This window comes from Xiphophorus couchianus, chromosome 14 (genome assembly GCF_001444195.1).
Source record: "Xiphophorus couchianus chromosome 14, X_couchianus-1.0, whole genome shotgun sequence".
Lineage (NCBI taxonomy): Eukaryota > Metazoa > Chordata > Actinopteri > Cyprinodontiformes > Poeciliidae > Xiphophorus > Xiphophorus couchianus.
Genome location: NC_040241.1, coordinates 17,444,984 through 17,464,003, shown reverse-complemented (window position 1 = coordinate 17,464,003; position 19,020 = coordinate 17,444,984). Strand labels below are relative to the sequence as shown.

At 36.9% G+C, this 19,020-nt stretch overlaps 1 protein-coding gene across 3 annotated transcripts in view; it reads left to right on the top strand.

Annotated features, from left to right (window-relative positions):
• Positions 1 to 19,020, top strand: part of slc8a4b (solute carrier family 8 member 4b) — a 114,719-nt gene that overhangs the window by 83,624 nt on the left and 12,075 nt on the right. For 2 of the 3 annotated variants that reach the window (XR_003598159.1, XM_028038465.1), the window contains exons 12-16: positions 10,039 to 10,145; positions 13,376 to 13,500; positions 15,455 to 15,484; positions 15,959 to 16,058; positions 16,982 to 17,254. Coding sequence is in view for 2 of the 3 variants with exons in the window: in XM_028038465.1 (XP_027894266.1) it covers positions 10,039 to 10,145; positions 13,376 to 13,500; positions 15,455 to 15,484; positions 15,959 to 16,058; positions 16,982 to 17,254 (635 nt within the window). In the remaining variant the exon portion in view is untranslated. The remainder of the gene's footprint in view (positions 1 to 10,038; positions 10,146 to 13,375; positions 13,501 to 15,454; positions 15,485 to 15,958; positions 16,059 to 16,981; positions 17,255 to 19,020) is intronic. The other variant, XM_028038466.1, reaches the window with a different exon arrangement.

The following is a 19,020-nucleotide window of genomic DNA, read 5'->3' as shown; positions in this document are numbered from 1 at the left end:
CTTCCCTCTGTGTCACCCCCGTGAACAGTCGCATGTCATGTTTTCCTGCTCGGCGGCTGAACATCGCCGGCCTCGTTCGTGCGGACGAAGCTGATTGGATGTGATGTGCAGAGGAGAGAGAGGTGGAGAGAGGGAAGGAGCTGTGAGGGCGGATGATGATCAGGGGAGAAATGAAAGCGTATTTGCGCGCGTCGCCTCATTCGGCCGTCGCTTCATGACCGCATGGTTGATATCTGCTCCACTTCCTCTCTGCGGTAAACTTCATATTCTCAGCGTTTCTAATCACTCGGACTTGTTCCTACCTAAATCACTGCCTCCTTCCTTCACAGCTTCCCTTCTTCTGTTTTAATATATTTTTCATACACCATCTCTCCGCTTTCTCCATAATTTAATCCTCGACACCTTTCTGTATGTGTCGCAATAAATCAATTAATCCCATGATAAGTTAAAACAAGCTCAATAATTTCCATTTGCATAATTTATTATTTCTCTTCATACCAAAAACTGGATGATAAAGGTCTGGTGGTTTGGTCTCAACTAGCTCCTTCATAATTCACTTTATTTGTTTTCTTTTTTTGTTTGTGGATATTTAAAATGTCTTCCAGTTCCAGCGTTAAACCAGAAGTTAAAGTTTATTGATCTTTGAGAATGTTTTCTTGCATTTTTATGCTGTTATTATATTCCTTGAAAAAGATCTCCAAACAACGATATTATCGTTTATCGTGATAAATTCTGGGACAGTTTATCATCCAGAAAACGTTATTATTGTGACCGGACTCGTCATCACGTTTATTATTCTCAACTTTTTCTTTTGTTTGTTGTCTTAGAACAGAAGAAAAGTAACTAATTAGGATTAGAGTTCATAAAATATCGTTGTTTTTCTTTAAGTTTATTTCTGCTGGTTTTACTTGGTAATAACTGGATCCAAACGTAAACACACAGATTTCCTCTCTCACCTTTTCTAAACCTCCATGTTCACGTCTTTTATCCGTCTCTCTCAATCGTCTCTGTTAAACTATCCATCTCTATTTTCCCATCCACATCTGAAGTGCAACTTTATTACTCAGCACAGCTGGAGACGACTTATCAGGAGTGTGTATGTGGGTGACAAAGTGTGTGAGATGTACAGCTCCGCATTATGAATCCGTGATATCATTAGGAGAGGGAATATCTCCCCCCTTAAGAGCGTTTTATCTCTCTTTCTCTCTCTGCTGGCTTCACTCCAAAGGTTTTGTTTGTGCTGCTTTCAATCAAAGAGGATCAGCAGAAACATGGCTGCTGCAGCAAAAGCCTGATCGCACATTCAGCCTCGACGTAAAACCGCCTCCACATTATTAAAACAGGCGTTGTTCCTTTTGAGGCTGAAATATATGTATTAGAACCATAGCAGTTAGAGAAGAAGGAGGATTTTTTCCCCAAAAAACTTCTAATGTTCTTGAAAATTATTTATTTTTTTTTACATTTTCTGAGCCTGGAAAGTCAAAAAAATTGATAGAAAAAAATCAGAAAGGAAATTTCTTAGTTCCTTGAAACTAAGGAACTAGTTTCAAGGAACTAAAAATTTTGACAGATTTTTTTTTTTGTACATTTAGTCGCAGATTTACCCCGAAACACCTCAAATTCTGACATTAATCTCAGAAATTTCCTGGAAAGTAAACTTAGAAAGTTTTGACTTTCAAAAAAAAAAAAGACATTTTAGATATTTGAAATCCAGAAAATTTCCAAAAGTCAAAATTTTGTTTAAGTCAATAGGTTTTTTTTCTAGAAACTTTCTGAGATATATCTCAAAATTTCAGAACTTTTTTCTAGTAAATTTCTGACTTTTCAAACTACCGTATTTCCTTTTTTTTCTAGAAGATTTCTGAGATTCATCTAAACATTTCTTAGTCTGGTGGACGTTTACATCACAGCCATGAATTGACTGATAGCGGCATAAAAAGGCAAGTTCTCAAAATCCAATAAACTTTAATTTTGTATAAAACACTTATCACTGCAAATGGAAGATATTTTAATTATCCAAGTTAAACGTAAATAAAACCACACACAACCAAAACCATAAATAAAATGGATTATAAAGTCTCTGTAAACAAAATGCCCTTCAACAAATATCAGAATGAAAATTCTGATAATAAATTGCTTATTGCAGCAGGATTAGTTGTTACCGTAAAAGTTTCCAGCACAAAAAAGTTGCTTGATTTTTTTTTTTTTTTAAACAGTCACTAGAGAATCTGATTAGCAACAAATGTGGCTAACAGTGCTGCTTCACCCCTCCACATTTGGCCACGCCCCCAGAGTATATAGGACCCGCCCACTTCGGGGCGGGGCTTATGCCTTCACAGCGGGGTTAGTATCACTTTAACCATGTATTGCATTGTATCTTTCTGACGTTACTGCGCTTCTAGTTGTTTGCGAATGGCCTTGTAAGCCTTCCCAGATTGATACAAAGTAACAATTGAACCTCTTTCTTAGGGCAGGAATATCAAATACATTTTCATTTTGGGTCACTTCAAGATCAAGAATGTCCTTAAAGGGCCAAATGTATTAATAAAACTACCCAAAAACAAACTGTTAAAATATGAATAACAGAAAACAATAACAGTGAATACAAATGTCTTGAAATTAAATAGCATTAAGCATCTCTTCGCCTTGATCTAATTTGGCAGAATACAAGTAAAACTGCTGTTTTGATTGATAAAATCATATTTAAGCACACAACTGTTACATAAAAGGTTCTATTTCCAGAGACTAGAGGGCCACATAAAAACTTCTAGGGGACCGAATTTGGCCGCGGGCCTTGAATTTGACACGTGTGTCTTAGGTCACTTATTATTAGTCGTATTAAATCTCTGTAATCTCCAAACCCAAAAAGCTCCTACATTTGCACCTCGCTGATACTTTCCCATTTAAATACTGTTACATACGCTTAGTTTTCTAAGATATTTTACTCTTTTTTGACTATATTTAGGTCATTTTTACCTTAATAGTGACAGTAATTTTTATTATGTCCTGGGAGATAAAAACCTATAATCTGAAAAAGGTTGCGTTTTCTTTTTACCATGACTGCAGCGAATTATTTGCTGTCTTTGTTCCAGTTTTGCTGATAAATTTTTCCACTTCCCATCTCTTTGTTATTCACTTTATTAAGGCAGTAAACTAGACGTGCTGCATTGTTTTTGAAGTATTGCTCTTAAATCTTTTTTACAGCCCAGGTTTTCACCAGAAGAAGAATAAAGCAGGCACATAAATCAGCCTTTACTCAAGGAAATTACTGGCTGGTTTTAGCAGCTCCCATAGATGCCCTGTTTGAAAATGCTGTTTCTTATTAACATTTAAAACAATGTGTCTGATGTTGCAAATCAAAACGTAGAACTGGACCCAGAGGAGCCTGGGAAGGAAAGCGATTAAAGATAAAGACGTAAGGAGAGGTTTCGTCCATTAGGTAATGCAATGAGGTCCCAACTTAATCAAATCAGGCTGTCGCTCAGTCAATCTCTTAGCAACAAACTTTAGAGCAACAATCCAACTACAAGGACAACTTCTCCATTACACTAAATTAAAAATCCTGTCCGAAGCAGTTAGTGAGCAATACCTTCCTTTGCTCTGGGTTTTAAATTCTATTTCTGGCAGCAGCAGCGGTGTGTTCACCGAACCCGGCGGAGTATGTCGGCGCGTCTGTGTTTGGCGTCAGACTGTTGACAGGCCGAGGCGTTGAGCCTGACAAAAGAACTTTCCAGGGAGCAGATGTCAAAAAGCAACAAGGCAGAAACGAGAGGAAGATGAGACGGCGAGAGAGGCGAAGGTAAAGGTTGGAGAGAAGTGAGGTTTCTGAGAAATTATTAATGACGAGTTGCTACACTGAGTGTTATAATGCCCTATATTCACCAAATCGACTTAAAGGCAGCTAACGCTACAAGGCAGAGGCGCTCCTACTGAGGTCAAAGTGCAACTTTTTAAACACATTTTGTTTTTTATTGCAAGATTAGTTTGGATAAATAAGTATTACAACTCTGCAAAATACACAAATACTTAAGGAAATTTGAAAATATCACAGTATGTGTTATAGAAAGACATGATTCTAAGAAAGGCCAACAACATTTCTGTTACTTCATCCTAATTAAAGTTTCCCAAATTTCTGGGCCCTTTATTCCTGATTAGTGACTTTATTTGCTGAAGTTGTTAGAATGTAAATCAGTAAAAATGGCAGTGGTTACAGCAAGGGCGTCCAAAAAAACCCCAACCTGACGTCAAGCTATTGAAGTAGCCCAATTTAACCGATTTAACCAATTAATCGTTAACTTAATTAGTTAATTTCCACAATTGATTAATCACAGTTAATTGTTTCATCCCTAAAACCAAATCTTTTAAGCCAAAACTGTGCAGAATATGCACTTAGTGCCTCTTGTCATTTCTTGTTGCCTTAAAAACTTCCGTATCGCTTCAGGAAATAGATTCAAAAAGGTGTTGAAAACAGTCTGGTGTTGCTCCTTAGCGCCAGCTGCACCTCCATGATGTACTGCATCGCTAAAAACGAACTGAAGCAGAGCCTTTCTGGTACAATTTAAACAAATGACCTGACAGCTCTGGCAGCCAATACACTGGAGAAAGAAAAAGAAACTTTGGCTTCATCAGCAGTGGTGGGACTGCTTCAAGGAAAAGATCATGTCTTAAAGTGACCAAGAAGGGATTTCTGCTTATCCTGCATCATTTGGTTATAAAATAAATACATTTTATTCCAGATTTATTTTAGGAATAAATCTGGAAGACATTAATGAAGATTGATTGTTCTGTCCAAAACAAACAAAATTTTCTTAACCTTGCAGTAGACCAAAGTTTTTGATGCTAAACCGTTATTTAGACACTTAGACGATGCATCAAATGTATTTTTAGAGAATATTTCAGTAAAGTTTTTCTGCTCCAATGACTGACGTTATGCCTCTCTATGTCTGAGATCAACCATAATCCTCAGTGGTGATAGTGAGGAGATAATCTGCTAAATCCCTCAAATCCTAAATTCTGAATGATTCCTGGAAGCGCTGTGAGTGATCGACATATTATTTTCCAACACCTCAATAAAAGTGGGAGAAAATGGGACACACTGACCAATTAGTTCACGAACCCATAATTCGTCTGTACTTTAATATTAAAACAACAACCTGCTCCCCAACTGTCGCTAAAGGCTTTAACACCGTTTATGTTGCACATGCATCGTTAACAGCGGTGCTGCGTATAAAATGCATGAATGTGTATTTATTTCTGCAAAGTAAAGAGCAGAGAAGTGGGAATAGACGTAAACAAGCGTTCTCTGCATATACATTTGTGTGTTTTGCATGCAGTTTGCTCCGCTGGGTGAATAATGTTTGTAATCGTCCAGGTGTTGAGTGGGAGCCGTGTTTTCATGCTCACCTGTTTGTGTGCTGTAAGCTGAACTGTTTGTATGTAGATGTTCAGGTCACCGTGCAGCGACGGCTGCCTGCTCATATAAACACGAGAATGAAGTAAATACAGGGAAGTTTGTGCATTCATGCTGTTATATAATTTGTTTTGCAGTCACTGTGTGTTGTATTGAGGACAAGCTTGGGTGTTGGACCACTTGGGGTAAAATAAGGACACGCTGGTCTGGTTCTTTCTTCTACACAGTCGCTTTATAAGAATGGATCTGATGAGTTTGGAGATTTTGACTCTGTAAGAAATATCGCTCAGATTAAAGATCCAATAAATGAATTATGAAGTGAATGTCCTCAGAAAAACATTGTCTGTTTGGTTGTCCCCCTGAATCAGCTCGGTGTGTACCGAGTCGTAACGCTCAGCAGAAACGGCGCGTTAGTCATGCTCGTCTTCAGGCATCTTTGTTCACTTCCTGTCTCGCATTTTCGTCTCCCTCAATATCTGCTTTACATTTTACTAAAAACATTATTTAAAATAATTTTAAAAAAAGTTTTTATCTCTCCTCTTTTCTTCAAATCCTACTTCTGGATAATTGCTCATAAATCTTCATTAGTTTCTATTCTAGACACATTTCCCTAGTAGAGGAGAAAATATTGGAAACAGAAACAGTATAAAATCAAAAATGCACAATAACTTATCATTAAGTGTTTTTGAGTGTCCTAAAAAGTATCATTTAAGTTTGATATATTATTATTATGCAATGCATCCAGTTAATGCAATAAAATCAACTTTTGATCAAATTACTTCAACAGCAGCATAACTACCCAGGAAAAGAAACTAAAGCGAAAACTTTGGAATTATGAATTTTAGAAATACCTGATCAAGTTAAATCACATTCAATGAATACAACTATTTTCCCCCAATGCTGAATTAATATGTCTCTACACTCAAAGAAATTTCTGATCAAATTAAACCTGTCATTGCAAAATCTTTTAGCTCTAGTGAAAAAATGTGAAGCTGAGATAATTAAATGTATCAGTTTTTATAGAAGTCATCTTATTTAATTCATAAACGATTTCAAGATCATTTCAACCTCCAGGCACTTTAGTAGCTCAGGCTAACCAGCTAATTAAGTTAGCAAGAAACTAGAGTCAAAACTTTGATTAGCACAAAAAAAAGGCCACAGGTTTATCATAAAATGTATTTATTGTTGTTTAAATATATGATTTTGTCTACAAAGAAAGGCTAGTGCTTCTTTGTAATGAATGTGGAATAGTGCTGTTTGCTAGCTGAAGCTAACTGCCAAATTAAGCTAGCATTAGCTTAACGTCAAAACTAATTAGTAACAGCTTTTTACCTACATGCTTTATTTCAGAAAAAGTGTTTTCATCATTCAAATAAGATTTTGTGATTAGTACAACGCTGATGTATTTAATGTTGAGTTAATGTGTCAATCTTTCTTGGAGAGTGAGTAAACTGTGGGAGGTTTTGCAGCAGCACAATTGAGCCACAAAACATTCAGAGATTTCCAAACAAAGACCAGCTTTAACAAATTTTAATAGATTTGGACTTTAAAAATCATGGGAAAAGAATGAGAGTTGGTAGTTGTTTGACTCCCAGAAAAACCGGACTTCAGAAAGATTTACAGTCGGTGTTCCTCGTGTTTCTTACTTTATATCCCACCTTTCAGAAACGCCATAAACCAATTTTCAAGTTTTGCACCAAGGCATTCTCCCCAGACTCAATCAGTTTAATCCTTTTCAAACCAACAAAATTTATCACAGGAAGCTATAAACAAAAACAAACCAGTCCAATACTAATCTAATTACATCCAGTCTAATACAATCAATTCTGAATACAGAAGTGAAAAATCTGATTCCATAATTTTTAAATTGACATTTGGTAAAAGCTGTTTCTCCAGTGAAGTCAATTAGTGGATTTCATTAAATATTCATTTTGATTCTTCCTTCAAACGTTTTTTTTCTTTCTGTCCACAGAAGAATAAAATTGTGAAGTCACTCAATATTAATTGAAAAAACAAGATATTGTATTTAGAAACTTTTATACCAAACTTTTGCTAAGCACTGATGTTTTTCCATAGAAAATGTTCTAGTTATCACATTGTATGATGTATGGAGTTTCACTAGATTTATTAGTGTTTATTTTTGTTATGATTCATAATTACTGCTACAGCTAATAAAAAAACAACAATTCTGGTTCTGAGAGAGTTAGAAAGTTACATATGACAAATTAAGGGATTCTTAAAACAAACCAATATGCAGTAAATATTTATCCAGATTTTTTTACTGAAAAAAATCTGGATAAATTTTATTTTCCCTTTTGTTAAAACTTATAAATTATAAAAAGGCAAATGCTTTGTAAGATTATGAATGAAGCCACATTATCTTGGTAATTTTACCCCATTTACAAATTAAATCTCTCCAAATGCATCCATGGGTCAAATTTGTATAATTTTTTATCTGCAGTTGGGGGCCGCAAAAAATCTGTCCAAAGGCCACAAATGGCCCCCGGGCCACACTTTGGACACCCCTTTCTTACATCAACAATGAGATGTTTCTAGTCTTTTAACCAAAGCCTATTTAGAGCTTTAGAGTGAAGATCTCAGGAAACTGTCTGGTGGAGGGAAACAGACAGAAACGACCCTGCAGGCTCTACAAAGTGAAAAAAAGATGTCAAATATATTTTGTTTGGATTATGAATTGTAACAGCTCTTAAATTATTTTCTACTCAGATATAAGAGTCCCTTTACTGTGAGCATAAAGATTTTGGACAAGCCTGTTGCAAAACGCAAAACATTGATTAATCGCATGATGAATTAAAATGAGAGGGCTGCACAGTGGCGCAGTTGGTAGCACTGTTGCCTTGCAGCAAGAAGGTCCTGGGTTCGATTCCCGGCCGGGGTCTTTCTGCATGGAGTTTGCATGTTCTCCCTGTGCATGCGTGGGTTCTCTCCGGGTACTCCGGCTTCCTCCCACAGTCCAAAAACATGACTGTCAGGTCAATTGGTTTCTCTAAATTCTCCCTAGGTGTGAGTGTGTGTGTGCATGGTTGTTTGTCCTGTATGTCTCTGTGTTGCCCTGCGATGGACTGGCGACCTGTCCAGGGTGTACCCCGCCTCTCGCCCGGAACGTAGCTGGAGATGGGCACCAGCAACCCTCCCGACCCCATTAGGGACAAGGGTGAACAGAAACTGGATGGATGGATGGATGGATGAATTAAAATGAGCTTAATAATTTCAATTTTTATTATTAATAATTCTGAAGAGCTACCTTGTTTATAGAAACATCATAATCCATTTTATTTATGGTTTCGGTTGTGTGTGGGTTTTTATTTGTCTCAAAATACAACATTATAATTTATCAATAATTTCTGGAACAATTTATTGTCTAGTAAGTTTTGTTATTGTGACAGACCAACTTAATTGGTTTCTCAGTTGTGCTTTAACTGCAACGCACAATGTAAATACTTTTAGTAATTTATTATTTAGTTATTTATTATTCATTGACTTATTATAGTAATTTAAAAATGTATTTGTTACAATTATTTTCTAATGTTTGTCTTTCATTGTTTACATTTTTGAACATTTCTTTTTACTTTGATATTTTTCCTGAACATTTTCAACCATATTGGAGGAAATTATCCGTAAGAATCACAATTTTACGTAAAGCTGCATTAATATAAACATTCTAACAAAATAACATTAATATACATTATCTTTTGAATTTTATTAGTTAAAATCTATGGTCTATCCATCATATGACTGGATGATAAAAGTTTTCAGTCTGGTGTTTTGGTCTCAACTAGCTTCTTCATAATTCATTGTATTTGTTGTTTCTGTTGTCTTGTTTATTTATTTTGGATATTTAAATTGTCTTCCAATTGCAGTGTTAAATGTTCATTAGAGTTTAAAGTTTATTGATCTTTGGGAATGTGTTATTATGGCATTATATTGATTGAAAATGGTGTCAAAACAACAATATTATCGTTTATTGCAATAACTTCTGGGACAATTTATCATCCAGCAAAATTTGTCACTGTGACAGATTTAGTTGTGGCTTTTTCACTTTGTTGGCCCTTCAGGGCCACCGTAAATACCAAACATTTGGGGTTTATCTTCATCCATATTTCAGTACAGAACCCATTTACCTCTCACCACCTGGGATATTGTTGCCGCTGCGGTTGGAGCTACTTTTTTGCTCATCTTCACAGCTCTCTCTTTTTTTCCACTTTCCTTGTTAAGGTTGGGTTTCTGCACACGTTTTTTCCAAAGTTCCTTGCGCTGCATTTTAGACTTGGCCTCAGGGTGACTCTAATTGAAAGAACATCACAATGGCTGCTGAGCTGAGCGCCGCCATGCACTGCAGCTTCAGAAAATAATCTTTCAGGACCCGGGAGTCAGATATTAGCATACTCAGTACACAGTATCGAACTGTCAACATGAACTTGAGCCTTCAGTCTTTTTTGCAAAGCGACCTAATAGCTGCTAAACCAGAGACAATTATATTCTTAATTATTACTTAAAGTTGTGTGATCTGAGGAGACCTCTGGCTGCTTTTTAACTTCTTCTAACGATGCTGCAGGCATAATTAACATACATTCACTGAACGTCTTTTTCTATCCCCTCATTAACAGGAAGGTCATTGAGGTCAAAATTATTGACGATGAAGAGTATGAGAAGAACAAAACCTTCACCATTGAGCTTGGAGAGCCAGTTCTGCTGGAGATAGGACAGAAACATGGTGGGTCTGCTTCTCCGTCTACTTTATACTGAAATAATAAAGGTGTTTTAAGTACAGAGCAAGTTTATCACTTAGAAACCCAGTCCTACCTTTATTGATTATCTGAACTCTGATTAATTTTGGAAACTTTGTGTTTTAAAGCATGGCAGAGATGGATTGGACAAGATTTAACAACATTTTTAAATAGAGAAGGGAATTCACAAACCAATGCAATGTCCTGCAATTAATTTTTTTTAAAGTCAATTTAGTGTCCATTTGTGTTTTTTCCTGCACTGGATTCACAAAGCAGAAATTACTAAATACACACAGACTCAACCATCCTGACCAAGTCAAACACATGCAGGCAGTTTTAATTTGTGAAAGACAGAAAATAAATATTTTTCACTTTAATTGATTCATCTACAGATAAACAAGTTAAGAATGTGTTAGATATGTTCCTATGAACCTTTATTATTTTCAAAGGTTGCCATTTCAAAATTGGAAAATACAACATATTCAATTGGCAAGTATTAAACATGTAGGCTTTTCACTAAGCCTATATTTCTGTAATCATTTTTCTTTTTTATTTAGTCTGAACTAAATAAAATCATTTAATCAAGGTTAACTAATTAATCTAAATGCATCATCGTAGATCTGCCGTCTAGTTTATGTTACGTTAACCCACATTCAGCTAACTGCTCCCCAGATGTTTTCACAAAGGGACGGATAACTTCTTCCATTTGGTGCCTTATTGAGCCTCTAGACCTGATTGTGAAAAGAAGGCTGCTTCATAAAATATAGTTTTATTTACCTTGTAAGAGTTTATTACAGTACAGTAATATCACTGTCAAAAATCTGTCTACAATCAGCTTTCATAAAACATCAGTTTAAGCTAATGCTGCATATGCTATAGATGGAGGGAAGTTAAATTACTGATATAAAAATTGCCATTCATTTGGCTCAGACACGAGAAAAGTTGATTTTGATGCTAATTATTGTGGGTAAACATGCAGCAAAAGATTTAACTAATTGACTTGTTTAATCACAATCAGCAGACATTTTGAACTGACAGAGGGGATTGCAAATAATAATCATAAAAACATTATATTACCAGAGAAACTATATGCTAAGCACACAAACCCAAGATGCTCACTCCATCATATTTCTACTGTATGTTCCCAGTAAGAACCACACATTTATTCAACATATTAATGTTAGACAGGTGTTTTTTGCTTCTGTTGGTCCAAACAGCACATTATTAAAGTTTTATTTAGTTAATCTGCTTAGAGAAACAATAAGAAGCTAGATCATAACACATTAATGACTCATACAAGATTATTTTTAATTTTCTGGCTCTAAAATGAGTGGAAATGTACTTTTTATGTTCTACAATTGTCACCATTATATCTTTAAAATATTACCAGATGAGTTTTACACGTAGCATCAAGGAAAATTAAGCACCGCAGTGTGAGCATGGTGGTAGAGTCTTTCCTCTTGTGGATTACAGGTTCACAGTCAAGATGTTGGACAAGGAGGAGCAACAGCCTCAGGCGCGTTTCATTACAAGGGAATACAATTAGTTTTACAACACGCTTAAAGAACATGCAGTCTGACATTTAAACACGCCACACGCTTACTGTAACACATGCTCCGTTTTTCAATTAGAGCAGGAAGACACAGATAGCAGCTCCAGCAGCGATTGTGCAGCCTGACCGTTGTGAAGGAGCCCAGCGGCTAACGATGCGACAGGTGGTAACGAGGTGATAGGAAGGTTGGAGAATGCTGAAAGTGCGTGTCCGTTTGTTTGTGCAAGCCTTCCTGAACAGCCTGGGTTCCCCGTGAGGGATATGACAGCCAATAATAAAACTCATCTTCCCTCTGCAGACTTCATGCTTTTCAGTGATAATTCCTACTGCAGCGAATAAATTAAGGATGGTGAAAAGACTGAATAATACATGAAACGTCTTCAGCTGCTGCGTAAAATCGGACAAATCGCAAGAATATTTGACAAGATAGCAAAGCAGAGCTTGACAGTTTAATGCCAATCAGTAGCTTGACTAACTTGCTGGTTTTTGGAAATAGTTTCTCAGTTATTTAGGATATTTTCACCCAGAGAAAGATAACTTGTGTTATCATGAGGTTTGCATAATTTAGAACAGGGGTTCCCACACTTCAACGTCTGGTCAGAGAAAAACACCTTTTGCAAAAACACAACACAATGTGACAAAATATGTAAAGAAACATTGACTTTTGGGGGAAAAAATTCAATAATTATTACATTCATTTAGTGTAAATGATGCCTCATACTGTCTGATTTTAGTTTCCTGTGAGTTTTTAAAGGTTTTTTTTTTGCAGCAGCAGTGTCCTCCGCTGCAGGGCTACTGAACTGTTCCTTTGGTCGTTTTCTTGTCAAAAACTTTCAGGTTCAGGTTTATTCAAGTCTCTGCATGTACAGTATGTACGTGTTACAAAGTTTTATTTTATCAATATTATAAGTTTGTCAAAATTTGTTTATTCTTTGAATTTATCTTGTTTAGTCAACAAGTTGTTTCTCCAGACATTGGTGTTTTAAGTTCAGTTACGCTGCTCTTGACAGTTGGTGGTTACCATAGCAACCAGTAACTGATTGTTCCGCCCCCTTTTTCCTGTTGCCGTCGGTAACTGTGGGGCAGAAGCTTCTGGACTAAAGTTAACCACCAACTTGATTTCCTCTCGTCAGAATAAATACAGTAAAACTGAATGCGTCTCCCGTGAAGCAGTCGACCTGAGACGAACATAGACGGGTTACATCTGTATAAAAAACACATCAAGTCTAAGAAACAATCAATGTTTAAGAAGAGAGAGACAACTCAATGTGCCAAAACAACATTAGTCCATACATGATAGGAAGACTTCCAGCACTGTATTTACTAACATCTGTAACATACAGTATATGGATTAATAAAAATAGAAATCAGCCAATTATCTCCAAAAATCAGATGTGAATCCATCTACCTTGTCCTGCATTAAAAAGAGAAATCGCTGCATCTTCCATCTCATGCTAGCTAGTGATGCTAGCTTGAGGAACAGCATATTCATACATTTGACTGCCAATCAGAGAGATGAGCTTGGCAAATAAACTATTTTAACTTGTATTTTATTATTAAGGCTGAAGAACATTACATTTTATAATAAAAATCTAATTTTAAAAATTATGTTTTGAAGCAGAACATGTTGACTGTTGCTGACCTATGACCCCTATGTTCACCCAGGTGACTCCAACGAGAACAAACCGCTGGTGGGAGCGGAGGAGGAAGAAGTGGCCAAGATGGGCTGCCCCAGTCTGGGTGAACACACACAAGTGGAGGTGATCATCGAGGAGTCCTACGAGTTTAAGGTGAGTGTGCTCTGGGATTAGCCTTTATAGCCCCAATATGCAGAACAGTGTAAAAGTATTCATACTGCTTTGACTTAATGTGACATAACACAAAGTCCTGCAAAATGGTGAAGTGGAAGAGTAGCGTGCATTTGTATTCAACGTTTACGGCGACGGCCTTAATGAAATCCTGTGTAACCCTTCAGAAGCCTCCCAGTTTGACCTCAGAATGAATCCAGCTGTTCCGTGAAACTTCAGCTGTTTGTCAGAATATTAGCGAACAAGGAAGAGCAATATGTACATTGTTTAACATAAAACAATATGTCAATATTTTAACATCTGTTCGGTCCATTATTTGATCATTTAAACTGCAAAACTGTCAAGACCATTCAGATTAGAGCTGAAATGATTAATCGGATTACCATATTGTTCGCACTGTTAAGGAATGGCCTATTTTTGATCTTTTTTCATATAAAATGAACCGAAACAAAACAGTCATAAGTCCGTAAAAGAACAGTACCTATTTCTCGACGACGCTCCGGACTACTGTAGCCGTAATGTAGCTAAAACATTTTGACAGAGCGCTGATCGTCGTGTACCACACAAAATCACTTTGAGGTCAGTAAGCACAACCTGAATGATTCCTTATTAACTCACTAGAGGGCGCTGTTTTACTCAAAAAGAAAATACAAGGCTCTCCAGAAAAATGGGCACACCGTCGTTTTTTGATCAAAATAAACGCTTTTAAGTTCAGAAAATACAGTAATTGTGATTTCTCAGTTACTGTAAATAATTGTAGATTAAATAAATTATTAACTGGAGTGTACAGACTCTAAAAAGGTAATTTTGTGAAAGAACAGTACACTCAGAGCAGTAATTAAGCAAAAACTGTACAAAGATGTAAACACAAGATTTAAAAAGAACACTTTCTAAATCTACCTAGAACTCAAGTTGCAGTTTTAGCTTCACCTGGTTCAAATTCCAATCAATAATTGGATAGAAAAAGGTGCTTAATACATTTTATTTTTTAGGTAATCCAAAAAAATAGACATTTATTATTTGCTATAAATGAGCTAGTGTTTACTAAAGTAATGCTGCATTTTAGGCAATAAAATGTCTTAATTAAAAAGATGATTTGTGTGTTTTGATGCATTTTTTATATAGAAAGGGCTTACATAAAAAATCTGAAATGTGCAATTTGAAATTAGCTATTTTACAAAGGAGTGTGAACAAAGCTTTTAGTGACTCTAAGTGCAAAGAAGTTGGAGACAAACTAAGTTATATGTGCAGTGAAAGCTCCAATTCAGGGAGGATGAATACAAAGAAACTCCATTTTCAGATTATTTCACAAAATAAATTGAAAAACTGGTTTTATTTTCCTTCCAATTCAGAAATATGCACCACTTTGTGTTGCTCTGTGACAATTAAAAATTCGATTGTGTAAAAATGTGCTAAAATTACGAGGTATGAATACTTTTTCAAACACTGTAGATGGATGATAGTAAAAGATTTGATTGTTAATCTCATAAATCTCAGCTTGTTGGCATGTAATGGACCATGCAAAGTAATCCTCTCTCCTGAGACATTATTAGATCAGACCTCCCAAAAGGCTTAAAAACCTTATTAATCTTTTTTTCTGCAAGATATCAGACTCTGAAAAGTTGCTGGTCGCTCACTGATCCAGGAAATAAAAACCTGCCAGCTTTCTGAGCAGTTTCATACATATTTCACCTTAATGGATGCAATTAGTTCAGAAACGGACCAATGGTTAAATAATCAAAGCATGGATCATTACAAGTGACTTGGCATTTCTTGCAAGCAGCTCATTCTCATCGTTTCTCACTGTGTCGCTCCGTTTGCCACCATTTTGTTTGATTCTAATGTAATGAATCATTTGTGTACTTTCGTTCACTCGTTGTGCCTCATTTGTCCATTTCTGTTGTGTGTGTGTGTGTGTCTGTTTATGCATGTGTAGAAAGCAGTAAATACTCTTCTTACTGATAAGGTACCTCTCTCTCATGCATGCAATGCTCGCTCTTCACTCTCTTGTCTTCCATATTTTCCCTACAAAACAAAGTGATTAATTTCAGATTTTTCTTACTTATATAAAAAACATGTTTTACTTTCAATGCTCCCTTAAACACACATAGAGTAAATCCTGCAGGATTTGACTGAATCAGGATATTTTACTTTTCCATTTTCCCAGCTGCTGTTATCTTTAAGCCCAGAAGAAAAGCCTGAAGGCATTTTTCTCAACTTCTAAAACATGGCACGTGTTAATTAACACATCTTGCACCTCAACGTCCCATCAGTGTCTAAATATACTTCTGCCACTTGGGTTGTGAATTTCAGGACTTGGAAACAATATTTTTCTCTTTGTGTGTGGCTGCGGGTGAATCAACAACTTGGGGTTGTGTCTTTCTTGCTCTGTTTGGTGTGTGTGCACTTTGCATGCGTGTTCCTGTGTGTGTGGATGTAGAATACAGTAGATAAGTTGATCAAGAAGACGAATCTGGCCCTGGTGGTGGGAAGCAGCAGCTGGAGGGAGCAGTTTGTCAACGCCGTTACTGTAAGCGCAGGTAATACACACCGACTACAGAGACATTCAGTAAATTATTACGCAAAAGCCCGTTTATTTTAGGAAGTTTATCACCAAGTGAAATACATAATGTAAACGCTTTTGGATTAACTTTTAAGATTTTGTCGTTATTACATTTTCTGGTCCAGTTTCATTCAGATTGAGCAGCTGGTTTTCCTCTGAACATTTAAATTAAGGCTCATCTACCCAGAGGAGCTTCTTACACATTTTGCCTCCGATACAGGAAATTTCTTCCTTAAAGAGAAATTTAACCCCAAATAAATTTTTTTTGGAGAGAAACTGTCTAAATCAGTTCTGAAGCGTATAGAGTTTATATTAGCAGCTAGTTAGTGGTAGCCTCAACCGCCTCCAGACTTCTGTCAAGTATCTACAAGATTAAACTAGATTAAAAAGTCCAGACATGACAAAATTCAAGGCCAGTGTTTAAGGCAAACATATTTTCTTTTGCAAATTTAAATTATTTTATTGCCTTAATTTTAGAAAGATGAATTTTAAGGAATAATGACAATGAATAATGATTCTTTTTTGCTACTGCTGTATCTGCAAAAGTAGGCTAAATTATGCTACTGAATACTAGCTTATTTTAGCTCGTTGGAGAGAACGCTACTGCTAAAATTTCAAGGCCAAATGAACCAGTTAATTATACCTGAATGCTAAATAGGAGCACCAGGTGGTGGCACAGTTAAGCTCGAATAAGGAAATGTAAGTCTCACTGGGCTACCAACTACAGCTAGAGTGTTGGTAAAGCAAGCTAAACTAAGCTAATTTCAAAAACTAAAATAATATGGTCAATGTTACTGAGTAACCTTCAGTTAAAAAGGTTTATTGGCTGTAATTTCACTGTTATAGGAATTTTAGTTTACGTCTGACTTATTTATATTTAATCTCCTGCTTCCCCTGAAGGAGATGATGACGAGGAGGAGAGTGGCGAAGAGCGGCTACCCTCCTGCTTCGACTACATCATGCACTTCCTCACCGTGTTCTGGAAGGTTCTGTTTGCCTTTGTCCCACCCACGGAGTACTGGAATGGCTGGGCCTGCTTCTTCGTCTCCATTTCACTGATCGGCGTCCTCACCGCCGTCACCGGGGATCTGGCATCGCACTTCGGCTGCACGATAGGACTGAAGGACTCCGTGACAGCCGTGGTGTTCGTGGCTTTGGGGACATCGGTACCCGGTGAGACAGAGTGGCTTCGCTGTTTTTGTTCAGTGTTTGTAACCTCCTACATTTTTGTTTTAGTGGTATTAATTAATGAATAACCCTAATTATTCTCAAAATCCCATCTTCCTTAAATTAGTATGTATGCAAAGATCCTTTGGTGCTGGAAGTCCAGAGGTGAAGTTGTACTTTTCGACAATGAAAAATTAATTTGAAACTTGTCAAATCTAAAAGTTTTTTTCTTTTATGGTATTTTCACACCTGATAGTCCGATACACTCGATTTGTTAGATTTTCAGGTGGTTTGCTTTCACTCTGCAGTGTGTCAAACCATCCAAACCTTGTAACTCACTAGTTCCTCTCCTCACCTGTGGAGGCGCTCCATCAAGAACCACCGAAGGAAACTACACAAAAACCTCAGAAGACAACTTCATTCTTCACAAAATATAAACAAAAATGCAGTACCACCAGGTTTTGGTGGTTGTAGGATTTTTCTTCTGTCTTTGGCAAAAGTCCACAAGTCATTTCTGCTGCTAGCGCTAGACTCTTGCATTTGTTTCGGCTGCATTTACCCAGAATGCCCTGCACTGTAGTCCGCTTCCTGCTTTTGGAGTGTTTGGTCCGCTTAACGTTCGCATATATATTCAAGCCGCACCAAAGTTCACTTCAACCAAACCGAGACCCGAGGTTTTTATGCGGACCAGAGTTTGACTAAGCATTCCCACGTCCCCAAACGAACCAGACTTTCTAGACAAACAAACTAGAGTTTGATGAAAGCGAACTAAACAAAGCTGGTGTGAATAAACCCTTATCGTCTTAAACAGAAAGAATAAATAAATTTGGTAAAACACAGAAGAAATTGACCAGTTGTACCTTCTAGGTATGAAAAACAATTCACCACGGTAATCTTCTATTGTTACTTCAGATGGACTGTGGCACTCAAAAATGTTACTACTTTAGGGTATTTAATTAATAGAAACTGTATTATGTATAAATGTAACTTCGGGCCTACTATTTGGAGAAACTGGAGGCATAATACAAGAATAAGGTTAAAAATAGATTTGTGACATTTTGTTTAGTGTTTCTCCTTCTCACTCAGCATTGTTGCTCTGTGTTTAAACAAACACCAATGAGTTCTGTGTTTCTTCCAAAGTTTACCTGAGGTAGACACGCCAAATGAAAGAAGTGCCCGTCGTTGCAGCTGCCCAAACAGGGAGGCTGAAAATCCAATCTGAGTTGTAAAAGGCAGACTCCATCTCAGCCTTCGGCCTGAGCCAGTCTCCACCCGGAGGGGACTGCTCGTCCCCAAGATTTAATTCAATTCCCTACCTCATTGCTCTCGCCAGCGAGTTTATTGTTGCGCCGCCGTATGAGTTATAGAAATAGCTCAAGCGGCGCTCTTCCAGGTGGCAGCTTTGATGGCGTGCAAGGGAGGTTTCTGAGAAGTCATATCCAAGTGAGCTGCTTTGACAGCCGTGTTGGGACTGGAGACGTAAACAAGGATTTGCATCTATTCTCACAAAAAAAAAAAACAGTAATGGTGATTCATTTACGCTCTAAATCTCCTTTATTCTGCTTTGTCTTACATGCAGAATCACTCTTGCATATTCTGTCTTTCCCTACCTTCAGTTCTTGCCCTGATGCCCCATCTGGAGCAGTTTGTTATTGTGACATGCTTTCTCCTGTCTCCTTCCTTTCCCTTTATTGGGTGTTGTGTATCTGCTATTGGTTCATCCATCATTTTGACCTGTGGGCTGCAGAACTCTGCTTGTAAAAGGTGATTAT